Genomic DNA, 24,787 nt, shown 5'->3' with positions numbered 1-24,787 from the left:
CTTCTTCAAGCATCTGGCAACAGGGCCGCGGCCAGAAGTGCGGGGCAGAGCGGCCTGGACACACTTCTCTGTGCTGCACACGAGGAGCCCACGACGGGCAAATGTCCCGTGCTTTCACCATGGCGGCGTCCAGAGACAGGCATCCAGCAACACCCAGGGCTGGTGGAGGAGGACAGGACGTGGGTGCTGACGGGCCACACACCTTTCTGGGTGGGGGTGACTAAAGTATCCTGGAAAGATATGCAGGTGCAAGGGTGCAACACTGAACATACTCAGTGCTTCTCACTGGAGGCCTGAGGAGGGTCACGTGTGTTTGACCACATAGAGCACGAGCTCCTCAGCCCTGCGCCAGGGAGCACAGGTGAGCCGCGGGAGCAGTGCGCCCGTGAGCGATCGCCCCTTGGCTGCAGTGCTCCGTGACTGGGGGCCACTGCCTGCAGGAACCTGGGAAGTGGCCCGTGGACCCTGGGAGCTCTGCTCACGCCCAAGGGTCGGGACCTGAGCCCCAAGGTTCCACGTCACAGCGGCCCTCAGTGTCAAGCTTGCCCTTGAGGAAGAGTAGACATGCACAGGACGCTCGTCTTGCTTCCAGAGGGCAAGGGAAGGCCACCTGAGGGACACCTGTGCCCGCCCATGGGATGGGGAGCCTGCGTGGCCGAAGGGCAAGATGGGTACTGTGGGTCACAGAGCAGAGGGCACAGGGGAGAGGCTCCGCACTGTAACAATTCTAAAAGGTGAAGTCAAAAACAAATACCCAGACACATGACAACCTCAATTTGGTCAGCACCTGGCCGGACGACACTGACCTGCCTCCCTCCCTCCGCACAGGCCAGCGCTGTCTCACGCTGCCCTCAGGAATCAGGAACACAGGCGCCAGCCCGAGTGGCTCCACCACACAGGGCCATGTGCCGAGGGCAGGCCTGGGGCGCCTTGCTCCCTTCCTCTCCCGCCTACCATCAGGACCAAGGGCTTGCTCCAGGTGGACTGCCGCCCGACCTCTCAGGGCACTTTGTAGGGTGAATTCCCCAGAGGTGCACACAGTATAGAGACCATCGCTCTACCCACTGGGGAGGAGCCCAGAGAACCTGCGAAGAGGGGCGCACAGCGGACCTGCCTGTGGCCCAAATGAAGGGATGAGGCGAGGCTGCGGGGCAGGGCTTGAAGGATCAGGGCAGGTCTCCGCAGCCCCCGCCTGGCCAGCGGCCCAGCCTGAGAACCCATGTGCTTCCCCGCACCAGCTTCACCGCCAACAGAGGAGGTGCGGACTCCCCGGCACGCACGGAGAAGTGGCGACGGTGCGAGTGAGACCCTTCCTGCACCCCACACGTGACAGTAGCTGCTCCGCTCCCGGCCCCAGCTCCGCAGTCGCTGTCTCCCTGTCAAGCAGCAGGGGAGGCGTCGTGGTCCCAGCGGAGGCCCCTGCCTGCCCACTGCCCGCCCGCCAGCCCACGGTGGCTGCCCCGGCCCAACACCGACCTGGGAGAGAGGGCATTCTTTGGCTAGTGTGCTCTGGTTCATCTCCTTGAGCAGCTCCTTTAAGGCATTGCGGACGGTGGCATGGTTCCACTGCTCCGCTGGCAAGTCTTCCAACTTTGAACAGCTGCAAAACAGAGCAACAGTGGCAATGACCGCAGCAAGCTCACCACCTTCCGGCCCGGGTCCTATGGCACACCAGGCCTAAGAAGGGTTGTGACTGTCCACAGGCGACAGACCCCGAAGTCGTCACGGCACGCTGACCTGGGAAACATCGGAGCTTTGGAAAGGAAGAAATGCTGTTTCTAAGAAGGCGACTTTTCCCAAGAGCTGATGGAAATGGCATGGCAGAGCCATTGCCTCTCTATCTCCCGACACGGAGTCAGTTCCTAAGCATTCCCAAACTTAGATGTCAACTCGCGTCCCACCACATCAGAAGTCTGAAGGACTACCTTCCCCTCACACAACTCCCAACCAACGCTAACTAAAGACAGACACCCAGCACTTCCAGATAAGGACAGGGCTCCTGGTCCCTAGCACAGAATAAATGCAGCATTCGAAAGCCCTTACAGCGAAGGACAGTGGCCTCTCCCTCACGACTTCACAACAGAAAAAGCCAGGAACCTTGAGCTCTCTTCCAGTGCCCCATTCTGGCCATCCGATTAGGAAGGGGGCCAGTCCTGGTATCTCTGTCCCTCAGCGTGCATTTCATGGCGTTCGCCAACAGAGGAGGACAGACCCCAGGCCAGCGCGTTCTTGGTGAATCTGCTGCAGGAGCCAACCCCACACACCATGACCCAGGGCGGCAGGCCTCGAGGAGCTCGTCGCCCTCCCCACACTGGCAGCTTTGCACCCGCCTCCTCGACCACTAGTGGGGCAGAGGGAAGCCCCTCCACCCCCGGCAGAGCTGCAACGACCACCCAGGGCCTGGGACAGTGACTTCACCGCTCTGAAAACAAAGCATAAACTCCTGGAATGTGGGCCGTAAAGCTGTCTGCGGAGCCTCCTGCCCTCGCCCTTCCCTCCCTTCCCCTCCTCCCTTCATCAAGGTCTAGAAATTACTGAAGACGGGACATGCTGATCTCTGCAGCGAATCCCTGATCGTGGAGCAGCTCGGAGAGGCAGATGTTCAGAAACACCCACCTTTGTAATTGGATTTTCAACGTCACGACATGATAGACATCTTGTAGCATGTCGGCCACGGTGGCGTCGGGCGCGTCTGTCACATAACTGAGGGGGAGAGGGTTCCAGCGCCCCAGCTTGATTATTCCTGCACAGGGAAGAAAAACATCATAAACACAGAGCTGCTATTTATGAACCCTTCCCTTGTTTGTCCACTGTCAAGGAGGTCACTCCACCGACCGTCAAGGCCCCCCTGGAGCTTTACGACAGGGCAGCAAGTGGTCACTGTCAGGTGACACGGAGCAGCCAGCTCGACAGGAGAGGGGAATGAGAAGGACGAGGCTGAATCACGGACAATCGGTTCCTTTTATGTTTTCCTGTTTCTTAAATTACTGAGGAAACCATACGGATACTTCCTTCCCCCAAAGTCTTGTTTCACAGTCTAAGTTAAGACTGATGCTAAATATACAGGACTGCTGATTTCATAGACCAAAAAAAAAAGCTTCAAGTAAATATGAGATTTGGTTTTGAATTGAACAAGAAAATTCCTCTGTGTGGGCTCAGCACGCAGTCCACCTCTGCCCGTGGTGAGCTTCCCAGGGTGCAGGGCCCTGGATTCACCCCTAGATCCACCTCCCTGGCTACAGGGGCTGCTTCTGGGGCCACAGGCAGGAGCACATGGACCCCAAACCAAAAGAGGCTAGATGCCTCTGGCTCCTCTTCTCCTTCTGTACTTGGGTTGCTTTTACACTGGTAACAGTTGCCTTCTTCCTGAGGTGAGCTTACAGGAGAAAGGCCAGAGTGAGACTCTAGGTCAAAGTCAGGCTCTGCAGAGCGGCGCGGTCAAGGGCACCCTGCTCAGAGAGGCCCTGGGAGGAGGCCTTGCACATGCAGTGAACACGCGGCCATGTTCACGGCATGGTCCTCACCAACAGGGAACAGTGTGAGCACAAATAGTAACTCCTCTCCCGCCTGACACAGACAAACAAAGCTTTTATCACTATGCTGTGAAGACCCCAGCAGTCCGCAGGGTGTCACAACACGTCACGTATAAAAAAGTTATGTTGTAGAGATACAAGGGAAAGAGCATTTTTATTTTTGACAATACAGGTAAGTCCAACTGCATTGTTCTTTACACATGTTCCTCAAGAGACAAAACACCTGTCTGCCCAAGCCAGACATGCGGCCTAACAGCCACGGACAGAAGTCCGACCAGAGGAAATGAACTGTGTGGCCAGGGCACATCCTGCCCAAGACAAAATCAATGACTGTGCAATGTTCACATAATGCTTGAAAACAGGGAATAAACAGAACAAAAATATTAAAATGATGCACTGTTTCAGTATTAAGATTGAACAATCTGGTGCTGAATATGCTGCGTATAAATAGTGCCTGGACGCAGACCCAGGCAAGGAACACAGCTCTCATTCATGCGCCGTATGTCTGCAGTTCTGGCTCCCGGAGGCCGGCTCCGCCTGCCAGGAAAGCTGTGTTCTGGTGGGGACAGTCTCCCACCATTTGTGCTGGTGACAAGGACAACGTGGAGTGGACATGAAGCGCGCGTCCACCCGCGGCACAGCCCACCCATGCCAGAGTCCTCAGCCTGCTGGCTCCCTCGCTCCTGGCACGGCCGCTACTACAGAGGCGCAGGCAATGCATCTGCCACGCTCCCTTTCTAAGAAAATCACTCACAACTGTAACTTCCTTCCAAAACCCACCATGACCTTCCATGATGGAGTTGAAGCTGACCGTGTCCTAAAGGCTGATTCCTTACTGTAAGAGGACAGAGGGCGGAAGTAGGGTTGGCACTGCACCCTCCTGTAGGCAAGCAGAGGCAGATCTGTGGGTCATTCTGTCTACAAAGACACAGAGGTGACAGCCTGGAGGACACCCACTCCCTTGGAGTAGGGGGCCTTCCTGTGGTTGCGAAGGGCCAGCCCACAACACAGCGGGGTGGACAGAATCCTGAGGCACCGTCCTGAGATTCCACTCCCATCACACTCAAGCTTGGGCAAGGCCACCAGTCCACAGGGACCGAGCAAAGTCCAAGGGAGAAAGGGACTCAACTGCAAAGGGACACACGGACTCTCTGGCGGCTACATGGGCATAAAAACTGTCAGAACTCATCAGACCATCAAGCATTTAGCATGCACACTCTTTACTGTGTGCGAATTATACCTTCCTTTTTTTTATAAAAGCGGAGGGGAGGCATCTGTACAGGAAATGACAGACCAACTTCTCCCCTGCAGATAGACATCTCCACTCAGGCGTTCTCTGCCCACCTTGGGGAGCCAGGAGGAGGCTGTTTGGGCTGGAATTAGACACACACAGGTGTCTCCCAACACTTAATACCTCCACACAGAGCAGCTGCTCGGGCACGGCTGCCACATCTTGGAAGAGAGCCGTTGATGCTATTTTCTCAGGCAAGGGGGCTTAGTAGGCTGCTCCTCCTTGCACGACACCGGTTAGCAAGCTTGTCCTGGAAGTCCCGATCTATGCTCAGCTCAGCCTTGCAGGGGATCTGCAGGCTGGGGTGCTGGAGGGCTATGTTCCCAGCCAGGCGGGGGCAAGACAGGCTCTGTAAATAGCAAGCTGTCCCTGCAAGCAGGGTCTTTGTCTCATGGCTTCATCTTCCTTACAACACATCCTCAAGAGAGTCCTCCTTCCCAGGTAAAAAGGACACAAATAGAACTTAGAGTTATAGTCAAATGTTACTTAAGGAAATCAAACCAGGAAGCAGGACCCCATGCTGACTAGGGATAGGAACACAGACATCCAAGTAAAAATGCCTCCGATCATGACCTGCTCCTCCACCTTTTAAAATGAGTGACTCTAGCAAGGTACTGAACTTCTCCAACATCAGTCCCCAGCTCTACTGTGGGAAGACAAAGCCCTGGTCTGTATGGGAATGCTGCACGCATTAACTGCCGAGCCCTGGCGCAGAGCATGGCTCTAACTGACTCTCAACAACTCTGCAGTTGTCACCTAGACCTGTAAAATTCTTCTTAAAGAGAACATATAACTGATTTCTCTCAAAAAATATTGACTAGGGAGTTTTTTATGATTTCACTACCTGTTGGTCTTTAATTGCCGCACGTGCCCACAGAGGCCCTTGTTTATTTGGAATCACGAAGGAGGACTTCACATCATCTGTGCCCAGCCTCTCCTCTACTACTCATCTCTGCCCTTGCTCCTTAGCAGCCCCGCCCTTTATAAGCAGGCTCCAGGACAGCACCATGAGGACACGTCTGTCCCCCTAGACTCTCACTGTCTGCCTGCCCAGCGTCCCGGAAGACTGCCCTGTGCCCACCGGGGACCACACCTAACACACCACAGGGCTCTTGGTTACAACGGTGCTGCTGTGTCTGACACACATTTCCAATGTCACAATCTGTGTGAGTAATGTAACCCCAGCCTACACAGTGGGACAGCTACTGCTGCTTACGTTCCACAGCCTTTCACATGCCACCTGAGTCTCACACAGCGCACAGATCCTTACTGCATGGACAGTCCTGTTCTTCTCTGAACACATGTCACTCTCATGCCCACCCTGAGGTCTCTATGTTCTGCGAAGTCAGCCCTGAGAGCACTTTCAACCCTGACTGAGCCACTGATCTGCTGCTTTCTCTCATGGCTGCACCGGGACAGTGTTCACTCAGTCTGTGACCGTAAGAAGCTTACCCCACCTCGGTGTTCCGTCACGTTACTTTACAGATTACATAGTGCTTCTGGGAACTGTGAGGGCTCATCCTTGTGAGGCCCAGGCTTGGCGCACCACCGGGAAGTGGGCTGAAGACCAAAGGACAGGGGCGTGTCAAGAACCTCTGAAGGTGACAGCCAGGACCAGGACTGAGGGCCCTTCTGGAAGTCTGTGGGCTGACCCTGTCTCTTCTCAGCCTAAGAACGTGCTCATGCACCACAGAGCAGGACCACAGCTCCCCGTCACCCGTCGCAGGCCTCAGCACCGAGTGTCAAGCAAAGGAACAAGCGAGGCTACTGAGTGAACAGGCAATGAACCCCAAGACCGAAGAGCCAGCTACACCTGGGACTTCTCAGGGAAAACACGGCTTTCCACAGAGCACCATTTCAGACAGCACTGCTTCCCAAATCATCTTTACTATTACCATGGAATCTGTCATCTGCAAACGGTTAGAAAATGCCTGGTGTTGAAGACTATTATAGATGCAGTTTCAAGGTCTTTGAGTCACAAATTATGGGCCTTTATTTTGGAGTTGAAATTCATACAAATGTTAACATGATTGAATTGAGCACAATATAAATAAAACTGTTTATATCCAGACAAATCTGTTCATTCTAAAATACAGAGTGCCAATCCACTCTCTGCGTAATGCATTCAGACCAAATAACAAAATGCAATTGTAGGTAAATTTCCCATTAGTGACATAAAATTAAGTTGGGAATGGAAGCAATTTTTGTCTAAAATTAAAAAGATACAATAATGGAAACCAGTTTTTTTACTTTCTTGATGCAATATTCTGCCAAAGTCAAAGAGTTGACATTTCACAAAAAGAAATATCAATAGTTGCTTGCGTTCATATCTTTTTGGTATTTTTACCAGTTTTAATTCCTTCTTAACATAATTTGTATCAGTAGTATGATTTGTCTCTGATATAAAAAGTAAGGGTTGTGATACTACACATGATAGTTGATCGATATTTGATTTACCTTTTTAGAAAGTCAGTTATTTGTGAAAATAAAATGAAGGGCTCAGAGAACACAATAAAATCAGTGGACAGGAGTGGCTCAGCACTGCCATTTACCCATCCAACAAACTTCTCTTGTCTGTCTCCAGTCTAAGTCACTAACACCCAAAGATAACCATAATTAAGTGCTCACAACTGAGTGGAGAAGCTTATTGTTGCTAAAGCATAGCTAAATTAAACCATTCCTACAGTAAACCAAGATGTTCGCTTTTATCACCTAGACATCAAATATTAGAAATATTTTCCTCCTCCCGGCCTGCAGCAGCCCCTGTAAGCCCGTGGATCAGACCTCCCAGCACGCAGAGGCAGGAGCTGCACACGGATCACACAGGTGCGCAGGACAGTGAGAGCCCTCAAAGCCATCTGCGAGACAGGCGGACGCAAGCCAGCAAGGGCTCCGCAGCAAGCTTCCCCTAATGCAGCTTGATGGATGATTTTCCTTTACTCCAGGTGCATTCTGACATTAATTTTAAAAGCAAATTGAAGACTCATCCTGGAAAAAGATGAGACATTACTTTTAATATCGAAAGGCTGGGGTGCCTGTATGCATCTCATACCTCCCTGGAAAGGATCTCCAAAAAGAGTACCAACAAAAACCCCAGCCTCAAAATACCTCAGTCCTGGGGCCTCTGTCCTCAGGCTTATTTCCACAGTCCCCCAACCGCTGACCAGGCTCCTTGTGAAACAGGAGGACCCAGACATTGATCACATTGGTGTACCCTCCTCCGAGCAGCCGTGTCCCCAGCCAGAGCATATAATTTTCTGTTATTGGATCATGCTTTGTCAAAGGAATTAAAAACTGTCTGTCCTATATAATAAGAACATGGAATTATTTATCCATAAATCAGTTTACAGGAAATCACTACCCAGCAGTATATAATAACTCAGCCTGTGTTTCTAACCTGTGGCCTGACTGTGGTACATCACCAAATTGCAGCAGCAAATGGCATAAATTGTAGTAATTATTGCTAAACCTGTGGTGGAATAACTTTTCAATGAGAGGAAAAAGAAGGCAAAACAAAAATGGTCTCTAAAGTACATATATTTTCCTCTTTAATGCAGCGCCTGACAGACCCCTGTACAAAAGCAGACCCTCCAGACCCTCTCCTCTGATGGCAAAGGTGCTCTGGGTGATTCAAATGGCCTGCCTTGGAGGAGGAGTAAACGTAAAATCAAGCAGCACTCTTTAGATGTTTTACTTTGTTCAAGGGCCTTTATAATTTACACAAATTAATGAAACCTCATAACACATTTGTCTGGGAGCCTACAATGTACTTAATCCTGTATTTATCGCAAGACAAAAGAGAACTCCAGACAAAAATAAATAATTCAACAATTCCAAATAGATGTCGAGGCTGTATTGTTCTATAAACTCATCTAAAAACTAACACACACACACACACACACACACACACACAGGTGCACTATTTCCTACTGCCAGTGACGACTGCTCTGCTTGTAATAATTTAGGTATCACTGACAAACACAAACCACAGGAGGGATTTTTAATACTTTAAGAACACAGACTCTTAGTTTTAAATCATATCTGTATCTCTCTGGAAAAATTATCATCAAGATGAGTATCAGTATTTAAAATAAATTAATTTTAAAGTAGTTTCTGAATTAACTATAGTGATACACAGCTATGTTCCAACTTTTTGAGCTGACGAGCCTCTTACAAATCAGAAACCTACTGGAAAACACATGCAGTGCCATTTGGTGTCTTGTAATTCTATACATGGTCTTTGCGTTCTGCAGCACGAAGATTTTGCCTCATGTAATAGATGCTGCCTCACATTTGGGAAACGTTATGTTACCACCCTGACTTTTATTAGATTATTTAATATAAGCACTAAGTAACTAGACTAAATTAATAAAGACCTTGTTGCAGAGAGAGAGAAGGGGGAGAGAGAGAAGGAGAGAGAGAATTATTTCACAAATTAAATAAAACTTTCTGAACTTGGTATTTTAGAAACCTTTATTTAATTTTCAAAATTCCAGTTCTACTGAAAAACAGCCAAAGTATTGGCCAGAACACGAAGAGCATGGTTGGTATTTAGTTATTCATTCCGTAACAGTTCCACTTACAACAATTACACGGAGGAGTAAGACAAACGAGAAGGAAAGGTGTCGTGAGAAACGTGAGCGATGATCTGGAACCGGCTCTGAGCTTCTGCCGTGGTTCACAAGTGCTTCATCTGGCGCGCACTTTCCTGTCTGTGCTAAGCTTCGTCACTGTCTGAGGGAGCTCTGAGTTAGCGAACTCACTCTGGCGGCTGACCCACGCTCCCCTCACTCTACTCAGACGCGCACCTGTGGACAGAGCCCTCTCCAGTGCCACCCAGGGCACAGGGAGCTCCCTCGCGGCTCGAAGCTCACTCAGTGGCCTCGCTGGGGTCTGCGGGACGCATTCAGAGAGTTTCCCTGGGTCCTCCGGGCAAGACACCTGTGGGACCTCGAGATACAGCGGCCTCCCGCCCTCCCATCCCAACAATTACAGGATTCTCTCCTGAGCCTCCAGGATGGGCACTCAAGATCCTCCGTCACCAGCTCGATGCCCTGGGAAAGGAAAGGCAGATCTGCTGCACAATTCCAGCTACCTGGGGTCCTGGATTCCCTCAGCACACCTGGTTTCCCATCATCTAAGGTGACATAATACCTTATCCTAAAGGCAGTATCATGATGGCCTGTACGTTATCAAGGAAAATGCTGCCACAGAATATGAAGGCAAAATGTATACTCACTTCTTAGGTTTTTTATCATGTTCCAACTAACTCAATTTCTGGCAAATTCATTAAGAAACTACACAGAAGCAAATATGGATGTAATTGGTAAAAGTGGCCAAGTACTCTGGGCTTGAATATTTTTTTTTGTTTTTTCCCTTCAAAATATTTTAATAATGTTACTGCACTGTTCATATAGACTCCATCAGACACGTCATATGCACTCTACTATTAAGCCCAATAATGCACATGGTTCGAAGGTGTTAGCTACCTACAGTCAAAAATACCCTGATGGCTCCTTGATTTGCATTTTGCAGGTATCATCTTTAAAGGCTGCACACCTGACCTTGAAATCCACTACCACCATTTCGCTGGTGTGAAAGCAGCCCCGGCCCCAGACACAGGAGCGCTCCATCACAGACTCAGCCTTCCGGGGCTGATTGTCAGAGCACACCCGAGATGACATCCACACAGCCAGCCACGTGCACCATCTCACGTGCATCACTGGTCACCTGAACTGTGGGATTGAGACACAGATCTCTCCTGACATCCCTTGACAGCTGGGCCAGACAGTTGGTGACAATCTCAAGGGCAGTAGGAGGTCAAAATGGATTCTTTTCCATTCCCAAGAATTTACAGTTTCACAGGGAGTGTGCTGTCCAGAAATGTCAGACAAGGGAATGGGTCCCAGGGTCACACCCAGAGCAGTCCTTGGCCCCATGCTGCCCAGAAGTGTGGTAAAAATAAATAAATACACAAATAAGGACAGGAGCACTGGGAAGACTGACCACTGATTCTCCTCAAGAGAAGAGGTACAAACCAGGATTCCCAGATTCCTTTGTTTCCAGTCACCACAAGCAAGCCTTCTCACCACTATCACACGGACCGGCTGGAGAGAGACAGGGAAGTCAGGAGGGAGGAGGAGCAGGTACCAGCTCATTGCAGCCGTACCAGCTTTCTTTCTAAGCAAAACGACTTGTCATGTCTGCATGGGTGCCGTCCAGAGGAAAATGGACTCTCAGGTTCATGTAAATGCCAAAAAAGTGTCACTGTGTTCATAGCATAAGCCCCCCGGAAGACAGGTCCCTCACGCCAGCCTCACCCATCTTAACAGCCTGAGCCGCGGCCCCTCGACAAGAGGACGCCACCCCAGGGGCCACGTGACAGGAAGAGCAGCGGCTGGCAGATTTCTATCCTGGCCTTCACACTGCACTTGCTGAACCTTTCGGGCCCCTATTCTCCCTCTATAACACGGCCACTGAAAGCAAAAAGCCTCCCCGCCCGACTCTCAGGACGGTACTTACAATAAAATACCCAGTCCAAATACACTGAAGCCATTATCATAGAGCACTGCCTAAACATGCTGGCAGCCGTGAAGTGCGAGTTGGCATCAGAGGTGGGCACTGCATTCTTTCAGAATGTTTTTAAGGGAAAATTGCCTCTGCTTAGGAAAACCTTGATTCTCCTAAAATGTTACTGGCAGGCCATCTGCCCTGCACCCTTGCAGGTCTCCAGAGCGACCCAGGAAGAGGCATCAGCCTGCACAGCACCAACGTCCCACACTGCCACGAAGACCAGGAGACCCTCTGCACCTACTACTAACAGCACCGCACAGCACCTGGCGAGGCCACAGGCTCAGAGGTAGAGAAGAGCAGGAGCAGGAGTGAAGCAGGAGGAGGAGGAGGAGAGAGGGAGGAGAGCAAAGAGTGAAGCCTGCCTCCCTGGCAGAGGCCGCGGTCAAGCCGGCTCGCGCTCCAGGTTTGCCTGTGCTCTGCGCCTGGCACTGGCCCGGCACCTGCAGCCCCAGCAAGCAGGAAGCTGAGCTCCCAGGCAGGAAGGCCACACCGCGAGGTCCACCAGGTGATGCGGCTCTGAGAAAGCACTCAGGGGCCGACGCTTCCGGGCCCAGTCCTCCTGTGACTCCACGCCAGGCCCAGGACGGACTACAGCACGACTGATCCCACGCCCCGCAGCCCCTGCAGCCCCTGCAGCCGAAGGTGCCCACACGACTTAGGTCCCAAATGGCGACGCGGGTCACTGTCACTTAAAGACACATCAAGCCGTCAGAACCATGGAAATAAAATGCAGCCATTAAACCAGTGGATTGATTTTTCTTTCATTAAAATTCTACCTTAAAAAAGGGCAAACACCCAGCCTTTTGTTTCTCGGGAGGGCTCTTTCTTTAAACTTTCGAGTATAGTAAACAACCTCTAAATGAGGGTAATTGAAGGTCTGTGGTTGAGGAGCAAAACAATGCTTTCCTACCAACCGAAAAAGGGAACGGGCTCCATCAGGGGGTCTACAAAACCTGAACGTCCTACCCACTGCACTTCTTACCAAAGTAACGAAAGCTGCTGCCTGCAGACTCAGCAGTGGGCGAGTACCTGAGTGTGCTCCGCCTTAAAATCTCTCCGGAGGTGCCTTCCAGGGAGCCTCTGAGTCCGCGAAAACAGCAGTGTGATGGTGAGGGCAGGCGCCACAGCCCGGGTCATCGCTGCGCCTCCACGGCACTAGGCGGGACAACGCGTTCACAGGCCTTGACCACGAGCGCCTTCCCCGAGGCCAGACCTGCACACAGCCAGCTCAGCCCCAGCCTGACCCAGGCGTGTGGATAAAGCTCGCTCACTCAGGACCGGCACGCTGTACATCACCTCCCCAGGACCCCGACACACCAAGGCGTCACGCTGCACACAGACGTCCTGCTTTCCTGGTCTCTTTCACCTGCCACAGGCACGGGTCCTGCTGGCACCCACCGCCCGCACAGAGGGGCCCACGGCCACCCCAGGGTCAGGAAGCTCACAGGCCCCAGGCCGCCCTACGCCCCCCACTCCCTGCACTCTCGGGCCCTGACAAGACTGACTTTAAAACGTAAGAACGGGTGAAAAAGACAAGACAGGCCTCACAGGAGATTTCCACTGTGCTCTATTTGGGAAAAGGCTGCAAAGGAGCCCGAGCACTGTGTCATGTGGAATTTTTCTATTCAGCCATCCCTAAAATAACTAGAGTGGTATTTCACTGCATCTCCTTGTGTCACTGTCGTAGTTCTGTTTTGCTCTTGTTATTTTAGCACACACCTCCTGTGGCTCGGGAGGAGACTCCACTCCCTCTGTGAGGAGTACCGACTTCCTGCACGGTTACCCACTCCTACACCCGCGGTGCCTTCGTGGCCCGACGTGTGCGCCTGCTTGTTCCTAGCCGTTCGACGGGGTTTCACCATAATCACTTCATAACAATCCACCCAAACGGGGCATCCAGGCTAAGCTTTCGCTGGCACTGCTATGTTGCCACACTGGAAGAAAGTAGTTACCACACTGTTCCCCTCACCTGAAAATTAGCACGTAAACACTCCTCAGATCTGACGCAGCACTTCAGGAGTACTTGCAGCCGAACTCCCAGAAGTGAAAACACCCACAGATGCCGGCTTATGCACGTGTGGCTCTTCCACACTCGGTCACGTCTCATAGCTGTCACTGTCAGCCACAGACCGCCTGTCGTCAGGTATCCCAGAGAGGCTCAGAGCAACCACTCATGTCCTAACACCAGACCTGAGTGTGTTCTGGGACTACGAGCCCAAAACCAGTGCGAACTTCCCTCCCCAGCTCATCTATATGACAGAGAATTCAGCATTTAATTTGTATTTTATTAAATAAGAACTGGTGAGAAAGACAAGACGGGCCTCACAGGAGATTTCCACTGTGCTCTATTTGGGAAAAGGCTGCAAAGGAGCCCGAGCACTGTGTCATGTGTCATATTAAATAAGAAGAAACAAAAGCTTTGCAAGCCTTGCCCCTGCCAATGGCTTACACAAAACATTACGCTGAAGTGGTGCACACAACACGCTTCCGATAAGCCAGAGTAAGGCCCTTAAAAAAAAGGATCTTGCTGGGTGTAGCAGATCGCCCATCATACCAGCACTCAGGAGGCTGAAGCAGGAGGACTACCATGAGTTCGAGGCCAGCCTGGGCTATATAGTAAGACCCTGTCTCAATCTGCAACCCCCAAAAAACCAAAGTAAAACAAAATAACAATAACCAACAACAACAAAACAGATCTCCATTCACCCAAACATCACTCCAACAAGTGAACATCTGTGAAGAGCTTGGTCTGCACTTGGGGCAGTCACTTCCCCACTTCGGATGCTTCTTGTTCTTCCATGGATAAGGAGTAACTGGGGTCATAAAATGGCTTCACATGAATGTTGCTCCTGGGGAGTATCGAGCAATTTTCAACATGCGCAGGATGCAGACAATCGACAAAGATTACTTCCTGTGCCTCTTCACGCGCCCGGACCTGGAGACAGGGCCCCAACTTCAGCGCTGAACCACCCGTCCTTACTGGACTCATAAAAACCTGTCTTTTCCCACAAATGCAAGCATGAACATAAAATATTCCCGTGAAATGTACTCTAACACAGTCATAAAAGGTGCTTGTGATTCTCACATTTGCTGTTTGTATTGTCCTTTTGAAAGATAATTAATGCTTCACCGCGGGCACTCCAAATGGCCACGGTAATCACGGAAGATTCAATTTTCCAGAGTGGGTACCCTGATACAAACATTCACCCCAGGTGTTTCAGATATCTGCGATTGCAAACGTGAGGCCCGCAAATGTGTTTTATAAAGATGCCGGTGACGTCTTACACTTGGAATGTGCAGGAAAATGCCCTCTTGGAGCAGCCATTGCACAAAGGGAAGTCAGGGTGCCCTGCTTGGTCCCTAGAAATCACAGTGTCCTTGGGGAGAAGACAAGCAAGAATGGAAGGAACCACACACTGAAGCCCCTGTGCCACGCTTCCGGGGAGAAAGCTCTATGGTGGCCTGGGCCTGGTTCTGGGTGAAAACACCAGGTCTGCAGGTGACTCTGCCTGCAGACGCGTCCTGTCTGCAGGTGACTCTGCCTGCAGACGCGTCCTGTCTGCAGCAGTCTCCGCCTCAAGCTGTCAGGCACCTCACAGGCCGCATTAGCGACTGGCAGGTGCTCCTGGGCCAGGCCTCGTCTGCGTAAAACACAGCAGATTGCTGCCGCCCTCAGCTTTTTTATTTTTAAACTGAATTTTTAGGCACAGCACACAGAAACTCTCACAGGCAGAGACAGGAGTCCATACGCATACGTGTGCCTTCGTGCCCTCACCTTCATCCTTTCTGTGCAAACCGCCTTCCCGACGGCGAGGTACCAGAACAGAGTAACAGAGCAAAGGGGGGCGGGAGAGGAGGCGGCGGAGAGCACAGATGCTGAAAACAAGCCTGTGACTTTGACAGCCCTCCACAATCTCTGGAGGACAGTTTAACGTGGGTTTTACCTTGACTTGAGTGTCCTCACAGTTTGTGAAGACATGCTGAAAGGGTACGGCTACCCTGCATTCCGGGAATGGCTGCAGCCAGCAGACTCCACGATTAATCCTTCATTTTAAACCTATGCTCCTCTCAACCCTGGCTTCTGCCATCCGTAGGGTCATTTAAATAGCAGGTGCACTATGTCCTAGGAATTGATAATCAAAGTCATTCAGTTCCAACACAGCAAGTCTGAAAAGTAACAAAATGAAGGTGACCAGTGCAAGCCACGCAGTATTCGGAAAAGGAGAGTAAACGTAGGAAGGTGATTTCTTAAATGGCAGTCATTTTAAACAGAGCTGATGTAGACACAGAAGTCCCCGAAGATGCCACGATGGGACAACTGGTCCTCTTGCTTTGGAAAGACCCAGAGGGTGCTGAGCACTGTGTGGGGGGCAAGAGGTGTCCCAGACAGCGCAACTGCAGCTCTTGAAGCTGCAGTCCTCTCCTGGCTGCGATGCCGGAGTTACCACCAAGGACAAGGGAAGAAAGGGCGCTGACGGGAAACCGGTGAAAGCTCAAGCAGTCTGAGGAGTCACCGCCGTGTCCGAGTTACCGTCTTCATTCAACGGAACAGCCAACCACTGGGCGCCACGCTGACATCAGAGGAGGCAGCACTCCGTGCCTGTGCCACTCTCCTGGCCGACTAACGTTACTCCAGAATAAGAAGTGCGTTGAAAAACAAACGTGAATACGTTGTTTAAAAGGGAAATGCAACACTCAGTGGTTTTGAAGAAGAGGCGCTTTGGCCTGCTCCACCGGGCAGCTGAGCCAGCGCAGAGCATCAGGACATGACTGGGAAACGCTGTCACTGTCAGCGTGAAGGGACGGCCTCCGGGAGCCACTCGAGGCAGCCTCCCACCTTAGTCCCTGGGGAGCAAAGACTGCGGCAGGAGGGAGAGAGAAAGGGTGACCCCTGGCACTTGGGAAGAGATCCTGGGGTGGAAAGGGCAGCAAACGTGTCACCCCGAAGCCGCCACTCGGGGCGCTGTTTGGCGCTGGCGGCTCCTGAGCCCTGAGCCGGGGCAGCCAGAGCAGTCAGAGCAGTGTCCACAGGTCTCCGCTCCTCTCCCTCCCTTCATCCGCCCTTCTCGGTCTCCACAGCACCACCCGAGCCCCGGAAGGACGGAGGAACACACCGAGCGCTTCCTCCCTACTGTAGCGGATTGACAACTGGTGGTCAACTTATAACCCCCGGCTGAACTGAGTAAGTGTGGTGCTGGGTGTGGGAGGCCCACCTGGAGATTGTTGCCAGCAGCATAAGAGGCAGAACTGGAGAAGGAGGGGAGAGGCCGTTGGGAGCAGAGGGAAGGCCACTGGGAGCTGGTGGAAGCTGTAAGGAGCAGCTGGTTCTGTTGGAGTAGCTCATCATGCTGGCTTTCCTGATGAACTCAGCTGTTTCCATCCTTTGAGGAGCTTGGGACCTTGCTGGCATGCGAATGGCTTCGGTTCACCTCGGGGGAGCTCTGGTCCTCACCTGGAGCATCGCTTCCTGGCTCCAGAGGGAAAGATGGTGCACTCCAGTCTCCTGGAGAAGCTTGCTTCGTTGGTTTCCCTGATGGGAACTCGGCCATCTTGATCATCGGAAGAGCTCAGGACCTCACTGTTGCTGAGGATGGCTGTGGTACTTTTCAGGGGAGCTCTGGTTCTTCCGAGCATTGCTTCCTGGCTCCAGTGCAGATCCCTCAGCCTGCTAGCACAGATCCTTCATCCCCCTGGCACGGACTTTCTAGATTCTACCACTGACCTTTGGGCCTTCCCATCGCAGATCCGTGAAACAGGCCTGCATGAGATAATGTTACGGTCTCTAGGCCTCCAGTTGGACTCGTAGGAGACACTGTTACGAGCTCTAGGTTTTCAGCTGGACTCATGCAGGACATTATCGTGGGATCCAGGTTCTTAGCTGGATTCTTTGGTCTTTAGTGTGTGGACAGATTTCCTGCACTCTGTTGTATATGATCCTTTGGGTGACTGTTATAAAAATCTTATAAAATATATGTCCTATATTATATTGTTCCCCTTGCAAAAATAGGCCCCAAACCATAACACCTAGTATTACGTCCAGTCAGAGGTCCCAGGGACCCATCCCGCACTGGTGCTCATCCCGGCTGAAATGCCACCTCAGGCCATCTGTACGGGTCACCAAGGGCATCAAATGAGATAACGCGGATTCCAGGTTCTCTGAGCATTTGGGCAGTGAGGCAAAGGTGAGCTGCTGTTGCTGCGCCCTTGGGATGAGGAAACACAGTGATAAAGAATTACGATGACTAACTCCTGTTCAAAGCCCGGAAGGGTGAGGGGACACCCCTAAACAACCCAGTGCAGCTCCGATACACTCACCTGGGAGTGGCGATAAAGAGCCAGTCTCTGGCCTTCTAAAGTTAAAGATACAGGTAATACGTAGCAAAGTGAGAAAACCCCGCATGGGCAGTGAAGACACAAACACAGACCCGCAAGGGGGCCGCTCAGTCATTTCCAGGGGCACAGAAAGGGGCGAACCCAGGTGCCTGCCAAGCTCCTGTGCACGCGCTCCTGTCCCATGCTGCACGCCTGCACCAAACCCTACGGCACAGACAGGTGCCCGCGGTCACACAGCTGTCACCTGGCAGGGGCCTGAGCCTGGTACCTGGGGCCTCAGCTGTACTTGGCAGGCCGTGGAGGGAAGTGCACCTGCCTGTGGCCCGGGGAGCCGCCTGCTGCACCACGGCTCTGCCAAGAGGTGAAAACTACGTGAGAGCTCAACGCCTCGCTGCCCACTGCAGGTCCTCCACGGAAGAGCCCGTCAGCGAACACCTGGAACCCCAACGCTCCCAACTGCCTCCACCTCTCCCGTGGGATTCCTTTCATCACCTGCCTGGGTTCGCTCACCGAGGGCCGGCTATGCACAGGGAGGCAGCTCCTGGTCCTGGCCACTGATGAGCTTCTGCACCGGGGCACCTCATCCTCAGGTCACCCCGCACAGCGGGGGTTTTACCCACTGCACGGAGGAAAGGATGAAGTGCCCTGCCGCAGGCCCACAGCTGTAACGCCACACGCTAAGTCCCATCTGCGGCCAGTGCTGTGCTGGAATTTAGCACGTGTCATCTCCCCTGGTCTCCACAGCTAGCCCGTGCGAGGAGTGCTATCACCACATTTTGTAGAACACCGGGGGACAGAAAGGTTAAGCAGTTTCCCAAGGTTACACCGCTAACAAGCACCATAACTACTATTTCAGCTCAGCTTTTATGACTGTGTAACCCACACTCTTCCCACTGCACTGTGAATACCTCTCCCATGTTACGCTGCCTCAATCTTTCCATCTTAACTACCGAGATAAGCGCCCGAGATCAAAATCAGTCTGTAATAGCTACTTCCCCCCAGATGGCTGCATTTAATAAATGGGTCACTAAGAATTAAAACTAATACATCTGACAGGCAAGAGGAAGCCCCAGGACTTGGCCTCATTCACTCACTAAGTCGGTCGTGTTCTCTGGACCCCAAATAGCACAGGTTTCTTTTGAACATAAAAGGCTGTGCAGTGCTAATAAATGTCCTCTTCTGAGGGCACCACTAAGCTGTCCCATCCCTGTGCCCACGCTGACACCTGTGGATGTTTTCCAGGCAACAGCACAGGACGCCCGGCGGGACAGACCTGGTACCCACACACAGCGCCCACCAGGCCCCAGCCACAAGCAGGACATCAACGAAGATTCGGCAGGGCAGGAAACGCAAAGCCTGGGCACCAGGAGAAAGCTCAAGGGTGGGCAAGGAAGCGGCCACGGCACGGGGAGGAGCCTGCTCTGCCACCAGGATGTGAGAGCCGAGGGGGCCGCAGCGGCACGGAGCGGTGGGGTGCAGCGAGGGGGACAGGACAGGGGACAGTGCTGGCTTACAGCAGGCACGCAGGGGCCTCTCCAAATCAGACAAGGCGGGAGCGAGGAGGTCAGCCTGTAACCCACCCGTCTCCTTCACCCTGCGCGCAGGCACTGGCTTGGGGTTCTGGACGTCACGGCACCGCAGGCCAAGGACGGGAGACCGGCAGGTCCAGTCTGACCAAGCTCCCTGAGCTCCGCGGCAGAGCAGCCAGTGCCACTGATCAGGACACAGAGCAACGGCATGGGGGTCCTCCTTCCCACGCAGACGCAGGGAGGCCGGCTGCTCGCCTGGGTGTCTACTTTCACGTAACACAGGCGCAGCTCAGATGTTCTCTGGGGAGCACGGCACCTCACCACACTGAAGGGCACCGCCGTGAGCTTCCTAGGCTGCTACCTCAGAAGACTTCTGATTTCAAGGGGCTGCAGAGAGTCCTCAGCCGGACCTTTACCTCTGGACATGAGTCTTCGCCAGCTCAAATTCTCATGCAAAGTGTACTTCCGAACTCTAGGATAACTAATTATAAGAAAACTAAATCAAATTTAAGATCTTCAATTTGACAATGTGTCACCTTCAATGTCAATGAAAATCAATCATCAGTATCAAGCAGGAATAGAATCCAGACTTTAAAACTTCATGTTGATTACTTCAGTTAACTAATCCAAAACAGAACAACATCTGAACACACACAAGAACATTTATTAACACGGTATCTGTAGCCAGGCACGGTGGCACACACCTGTCGTCTCAACTCTTGGAAGACTGAGGCAGAAGGATCTAAATTTCAAGTCCTACCCAAGAAACTTAGCAAGACCCGGTCTCAAAAAATAAAAAATAAATAAGGCTGGGGATAGAGCTCAGTGTGAAGGCTCTGGGTTCAGACTCCAATATTCCCCCCAAAAAAATGCCATTTTTTTTTTTTTTAATCTCTAAATGATCTAAATGCCCAAAACAAATACTACAGTTAAGTAAATCATCGCAAACACCATCAAGCACCAGGAGGCCAGGAAAGAGCCACACTGACAAAAGTGCATACTGGTAAATTTAAACAAGACATGGCAACAGTTCAGTCCTGGGAGGAGGGAGGAGACAGGCTGAGGGGACAGGAAGGGCTCTAAGTGCAGCTGCAAACTCAAAGGTAGGAAACAGGCTGGGCCGCATGACAGAGGGGACGTCGCCTCATCTCCACAGCTGCGACTCCACGCGCTCCACCGCGGGCTGAACGCCTCACCACCAGCCCGGTCCCCTGCAGGCAGAGCCAGGCACCTACTCTCACAAAGGAAACTGCATTCACAGATCTGTTTCCTGTAGAGGTTCTTGCCCATTTTCAGGGAAGAAGCCCCAAGTCACAGACCTTTAGCTGGAAATACGAAGTTATGATGCTGCCTAAAAGGCAGAAGAAAGAAACCCGTGAGGTCAAGGTCAAGGTCAATCAAACCCCAGTCAGTTAGCTGGGACAACACTGTGATGTCAATACTGTGACTCCCACAACGCCAGAGTCGTGGAGGACCAGGAGATGCTCCTGTCCATCCGCAGGAGCCTGCTGTCACAGCGCCGGGGAAGCCCAGGAGAAGCAGGGACAGGAGAGGACATGGGGCCCCCACGTAGGGTCCCAGTGCCAGGACAGGCAGCAGAGTGGGAAGCCCTGCAGTGATCGCGGCAGAGGGCGGAAGCAGGCTCCGTCCCTCCAGGACCAAAGGTGACCACCAGGGCAGAAGCAGCCAGCCTCCTCCTGTGTGGGGACAGACCAACGTGGGGAGTGTGTTCAGGGGAGAGGGCAAGACACAGGCGTCTCCAGGTGTCACCACTCAGTGACGGTCACCTCCCTTGATTAGAACAGCAGACACTAACTAGAAACAGTGTGAGAAAACACACAAGCAAGAGCAAACCGAGGTACAAAGTGGCCTACAGTCACAAAAAGGACATGTGCCGTTGGAGTCAGAGGTGCCCCTCACCACCCACACTGGGCAGGGGGCAGTGCCTCGCGCAGCTGCCACCACCCCAGGGGGACACCTGCACATGCTGTGTCTGTGTTGCCACCTAAAATATCGCTGATTAAAACGCTGCTCTGAGCTAACCCTGTTTCTGTAAAGTCACACACACCCTGGACCAGTGCGATGTCTGGAAAGTGACTTGCACTCAGGGCTCAGCTCCCAGAGGGTGGAGGCCCCAGGTAGACCCCGGGACCACCTCCCGTCCTCCTCTCCTTCTGGTCACCCTGGGAGACCACGGTGCTCCTACAGCTCGGCCCTCCACTCAACAGCCCTTCCCAGGCCCGAGGCCCATGTCTCAAGGTCGGGAAGGCTACAGCTAAAAGGAAACGCGCTACAGCTGACATCTCAGGGACGGCCTGCAGAGGACAGGCTTCTCTGCTGTGGCTCCCTGCGTGGGGACCAGGAGTAATTACGGCGCATGGGCTCTGGCGATCTGGCAGGGAGGAGACCACAGAATGTACCGGCCTGGGGTTGTTCCAGTTCAGCTGTGACCAGCGTCCTGCACAGGACAGGCAAACAACTGACCTGAAACATCTCTGGCTAAGACAGAGGTACAGGCCGGAAAATTCTGTCCCCTGACTCTGCATTTACATGGTGACAATCTGTTCTGGGCCACCTGCGGGCTGCTCCTCAGCCAAGCACCTCAGCAGGGGCCCTGCGTGACAGGCTCCGCAGGAGCAGCAGCAGCTGAGGACAAGGACCTTGCAGCTCGGGGCCGAGACAACGCCGTCCCAGGAAGAACCTGTGAAAAGCAGGGTCCAGGCTCTGCCAGCGGGGGAGCCGGGCTGCCGCTCCGGACACCAGCATGGGCTGTGTTCCCAGGGTCAGCGTGCGCATGCCACGGCGAAAAGGGGACGAAACCTGTCACTGCTGCAGGTGGAGAACGGTTTCCTCAAAAGTGTTCCCTGAACCTTCACACATATAACTGCAAGTGTAGAACACATCCTAGAAGTCCAGTCACTCACAGTAAAGAAAGAAAACGTCACATGCTTATTTGTGGAGATATTTTATATATATATATATATATATATATATATATATATATATTTCTTTAAAAAAGAAAAAGGGGAATACTCAAGGCCACATCCTCTCAAATCTATTCTTATATTATCTGGAAATTGGAAGTTTTAGGGACATTTTCATTATACGAATATGGTATGGTTCAAAGCAAGTGCTATTATTATTTTCTGCATAGCGCAAATAAAAACCAGGCCTCGTCTTCATAACTAGCACACTAACAAGGCAGGAAGTGCAAATGTAAACAGCGAAACCCACTGGTGTCCGGACCGTGCCCCGCAGTTCGCACTGACTTCAAGTTCTTCGAGCCGAGCCCTGCATGCTGATGACACGTTTCGCCGCCACGTGGCCGTCCCTGGTGGCAAACCCGGGAAGTGCGACGCGCTGGGCTGGCCCCACCCTGAGCGGCACAGGGGCGGCACAGCCACTGGGAGCCCTGCATGCTGAGAGCAGGAGCTGCACCCGGAGGGCCCCGGGAACGTAGTGAAGGGGCGTGTAGCACCGGGCATGTGCCAGGCCAGACACCAGCTCCTCCTGGAGGTGACCACGCAGTGCCCACAGGGGACGTGTAGGAAATCAGAGAACCCGAAGCTAAAGGAAAAGATGAGCATGGCCCGCAGCTGGAGCTGCTTCAGGGGAGATGGTTTACGCAGGGGGCAAGCGGTGAAGACGCGTTTTCAGCACTTCCTTCTCTCGAGGGCCATGGGAGGTGGTTCTCCAGCAGCCACGCTTGCTGCGCACACCGACGGCGTCGTCCACCGCGGGGGCTGCACTGCACACAGCACACGGCCACCCCCCTCCTTTCTCCCTCCATCTCAGGACCCCTTTCAGTCCAAAGGTCTGTCTCCCTGTTTGCTACTGCTGATCTTTTCTTGAGCTCTTAAGTGACTTATACTTTGGGTGAGAGGGACCAGGCGAGGTACTAAGCTCACGTCTCTTGGCGTTATGGTCTCAGGGCACATCCACTTCCCACAGGTGACTCGCGTTTGTCCATGGAGTAGAGCTCCACGGTGAGCGAACACCACGCCGCTTTAGCCGCTCACCTGCAGAGGGACCTGCAGGCTGCTTCCAAGGAGCCGCGCTGCCGAAGAACACGGGTGTGCCTGGTCCCTGCGGCTGACGTCTTTGATGAAGCTGCTTCTGAGGTCATGTTATGTGAATGACGACGAGGGCACCATCATGAAAACTAAGAGGAACTGGAGTCTCCCTCCGCCAGCGGGCACAGTGCCCTGACTGCTGATGAAAATCATATCTCCGCCCTGCAAACGGTGCTGGAGTAAGGGCAGTGGGCACCGCATCTTACGGCAGTGCATGCAGATACGTCTCCACAGCAGCCAGGGGGCCGGCTGTGAACCTCCACTTGCAGCTCCAGGGCCGGAACCCCTACACTGTGAAGCACTTTGCAAACGGGAGCAGAGAGCCACAGAGGACTCTAAGAGTCCTACCAAAGAGCTCACGGGCCAGAAGACCTGGTGCACAGGGAACCTGCTAACTCAGACAAGGTTTCCAGGACATCGGAGCAGATGAGGACCCGGGAGGCAGGCCCGCTGCCGACGGGAGAGAACGTGGGGCAGAAAGACAAAGAGGTCGCAGACAACTCCAACTGCTACCTCACTTCCTCTGCGGGACAAGGCGGACTCAAGCCAGAGATGCTAGAACAACAGTTACGAAAGCCCTGAGGTGGTATGTGAAAATGCCATAGAGCGGTGCATGCTTGCTACCTGCAGGATCTGTGGAAGGGATAGCTGGTGGCAATAAACAAAATCACGAAGAAACAGAAAAATTCCACAGCTTTTAGCTCAAAGTTCAGAATTTTTTTAAAAAGTTCAGCATTCAGGCATAACCCCAAAGTACAATCATATCCTTTCACCAGGGCAGCAGGAGAGGCCCAAGTATCTGTGCATGCCCAACCTCAGTGGCCCGACTGCAGCAAGACATTTTGGGCCACAGGAAACCTGTCTCCAAGGCAGGGTGGCCTGGTCCCCGGCCCACCCAGCCCACATCTCATTAATTACTCAGCGAAGTCTCTTACAAAATGGGTCCATTTCACAAAGCCAACGTAAACTGACAATGTGATTTTGATTCAAAATAACCTCACTGGGCTAAAATACTTGACTAGATAAAGTAAAATTAAAAAACAAAGAATATATTCATTAATATACTTTTAAAACACACACACATACCTATAAATTTTTATCTTTCTTAAAGTCATATGAAAAAAGCAAACAAAAACAGAATGTCAACTGTATCGAAGTGGCTTCACAGAGGTCACTAATGTGAATATCTGCTAAAAAGAATTAATGCATTCCTTGCTAGGTGTGGTAGCACATGCCTACAATCCCAGCACTCAGGAGGCTGAGACAGGAGGATCACGTAAGATCAAGGCCAGCCTGGACTATGAGGCCCTATCTCAGAAAACCAAAAGCAAGGCTTGATCAAGAGAATGAAGATCCCAGTTGCGTAGGGGAGGGTTCTATTCAGAGGCCAGGGACACCTGCAAAGCACCCAGATACAGGGTGACACAAGCCCAAGGGGCAGGAAGGGGGCCCAGA

General features: G+C 52.4%; 1 protein-coding gene across 1 annotated transcript in view; it reads right to left on the bottom strand.

The window, feature by feature from the left end:
* The window catches only part of Satb2 (SATB homeobox 2), a 147,413-nt gene that overhangs the window by 82,258 nt on the left and 40,368 nt on the right, over positions 1-24,787 (bottom strand). Inside the window, exons 3-4 of the mRNA XM_013511972.1 lie at positions 2,617-2,743; positions 1,477-1,600 (exon numbers count right to left, since the gene is read on the bottom strand). Of these exons, the coding sequence (XP_013367426.1) occupies positions 1,477-1,600; positions 2,617-2,743 (251 nt within the window). The remainder of the gene's footprint in view (positions 1-1,476; positions 1,601-2,616; positions 2,744-24,787) is intronic.

The sequence above is a fragment of the Chinchilla lanigera genome, unplaced genomic scaffold (genome assembly GCF_000276665.1).
Source record: "Chinchilla lanigera isolate Chin_1 unplaced genomic scaffold, ChiLan1.0 scaffold00002, whole genome shotgun sequence".
NCBI lineage: Eukaryota > Metazoa > Chordata > Mammalia > Rodentia > Chinchillidae > Chinchilla > Chinchilla lanigera.
Note: the sequence above shows the minus strand (reverse complement) of the source record. Positions and strands in the feature narration are given on the sequence as shown.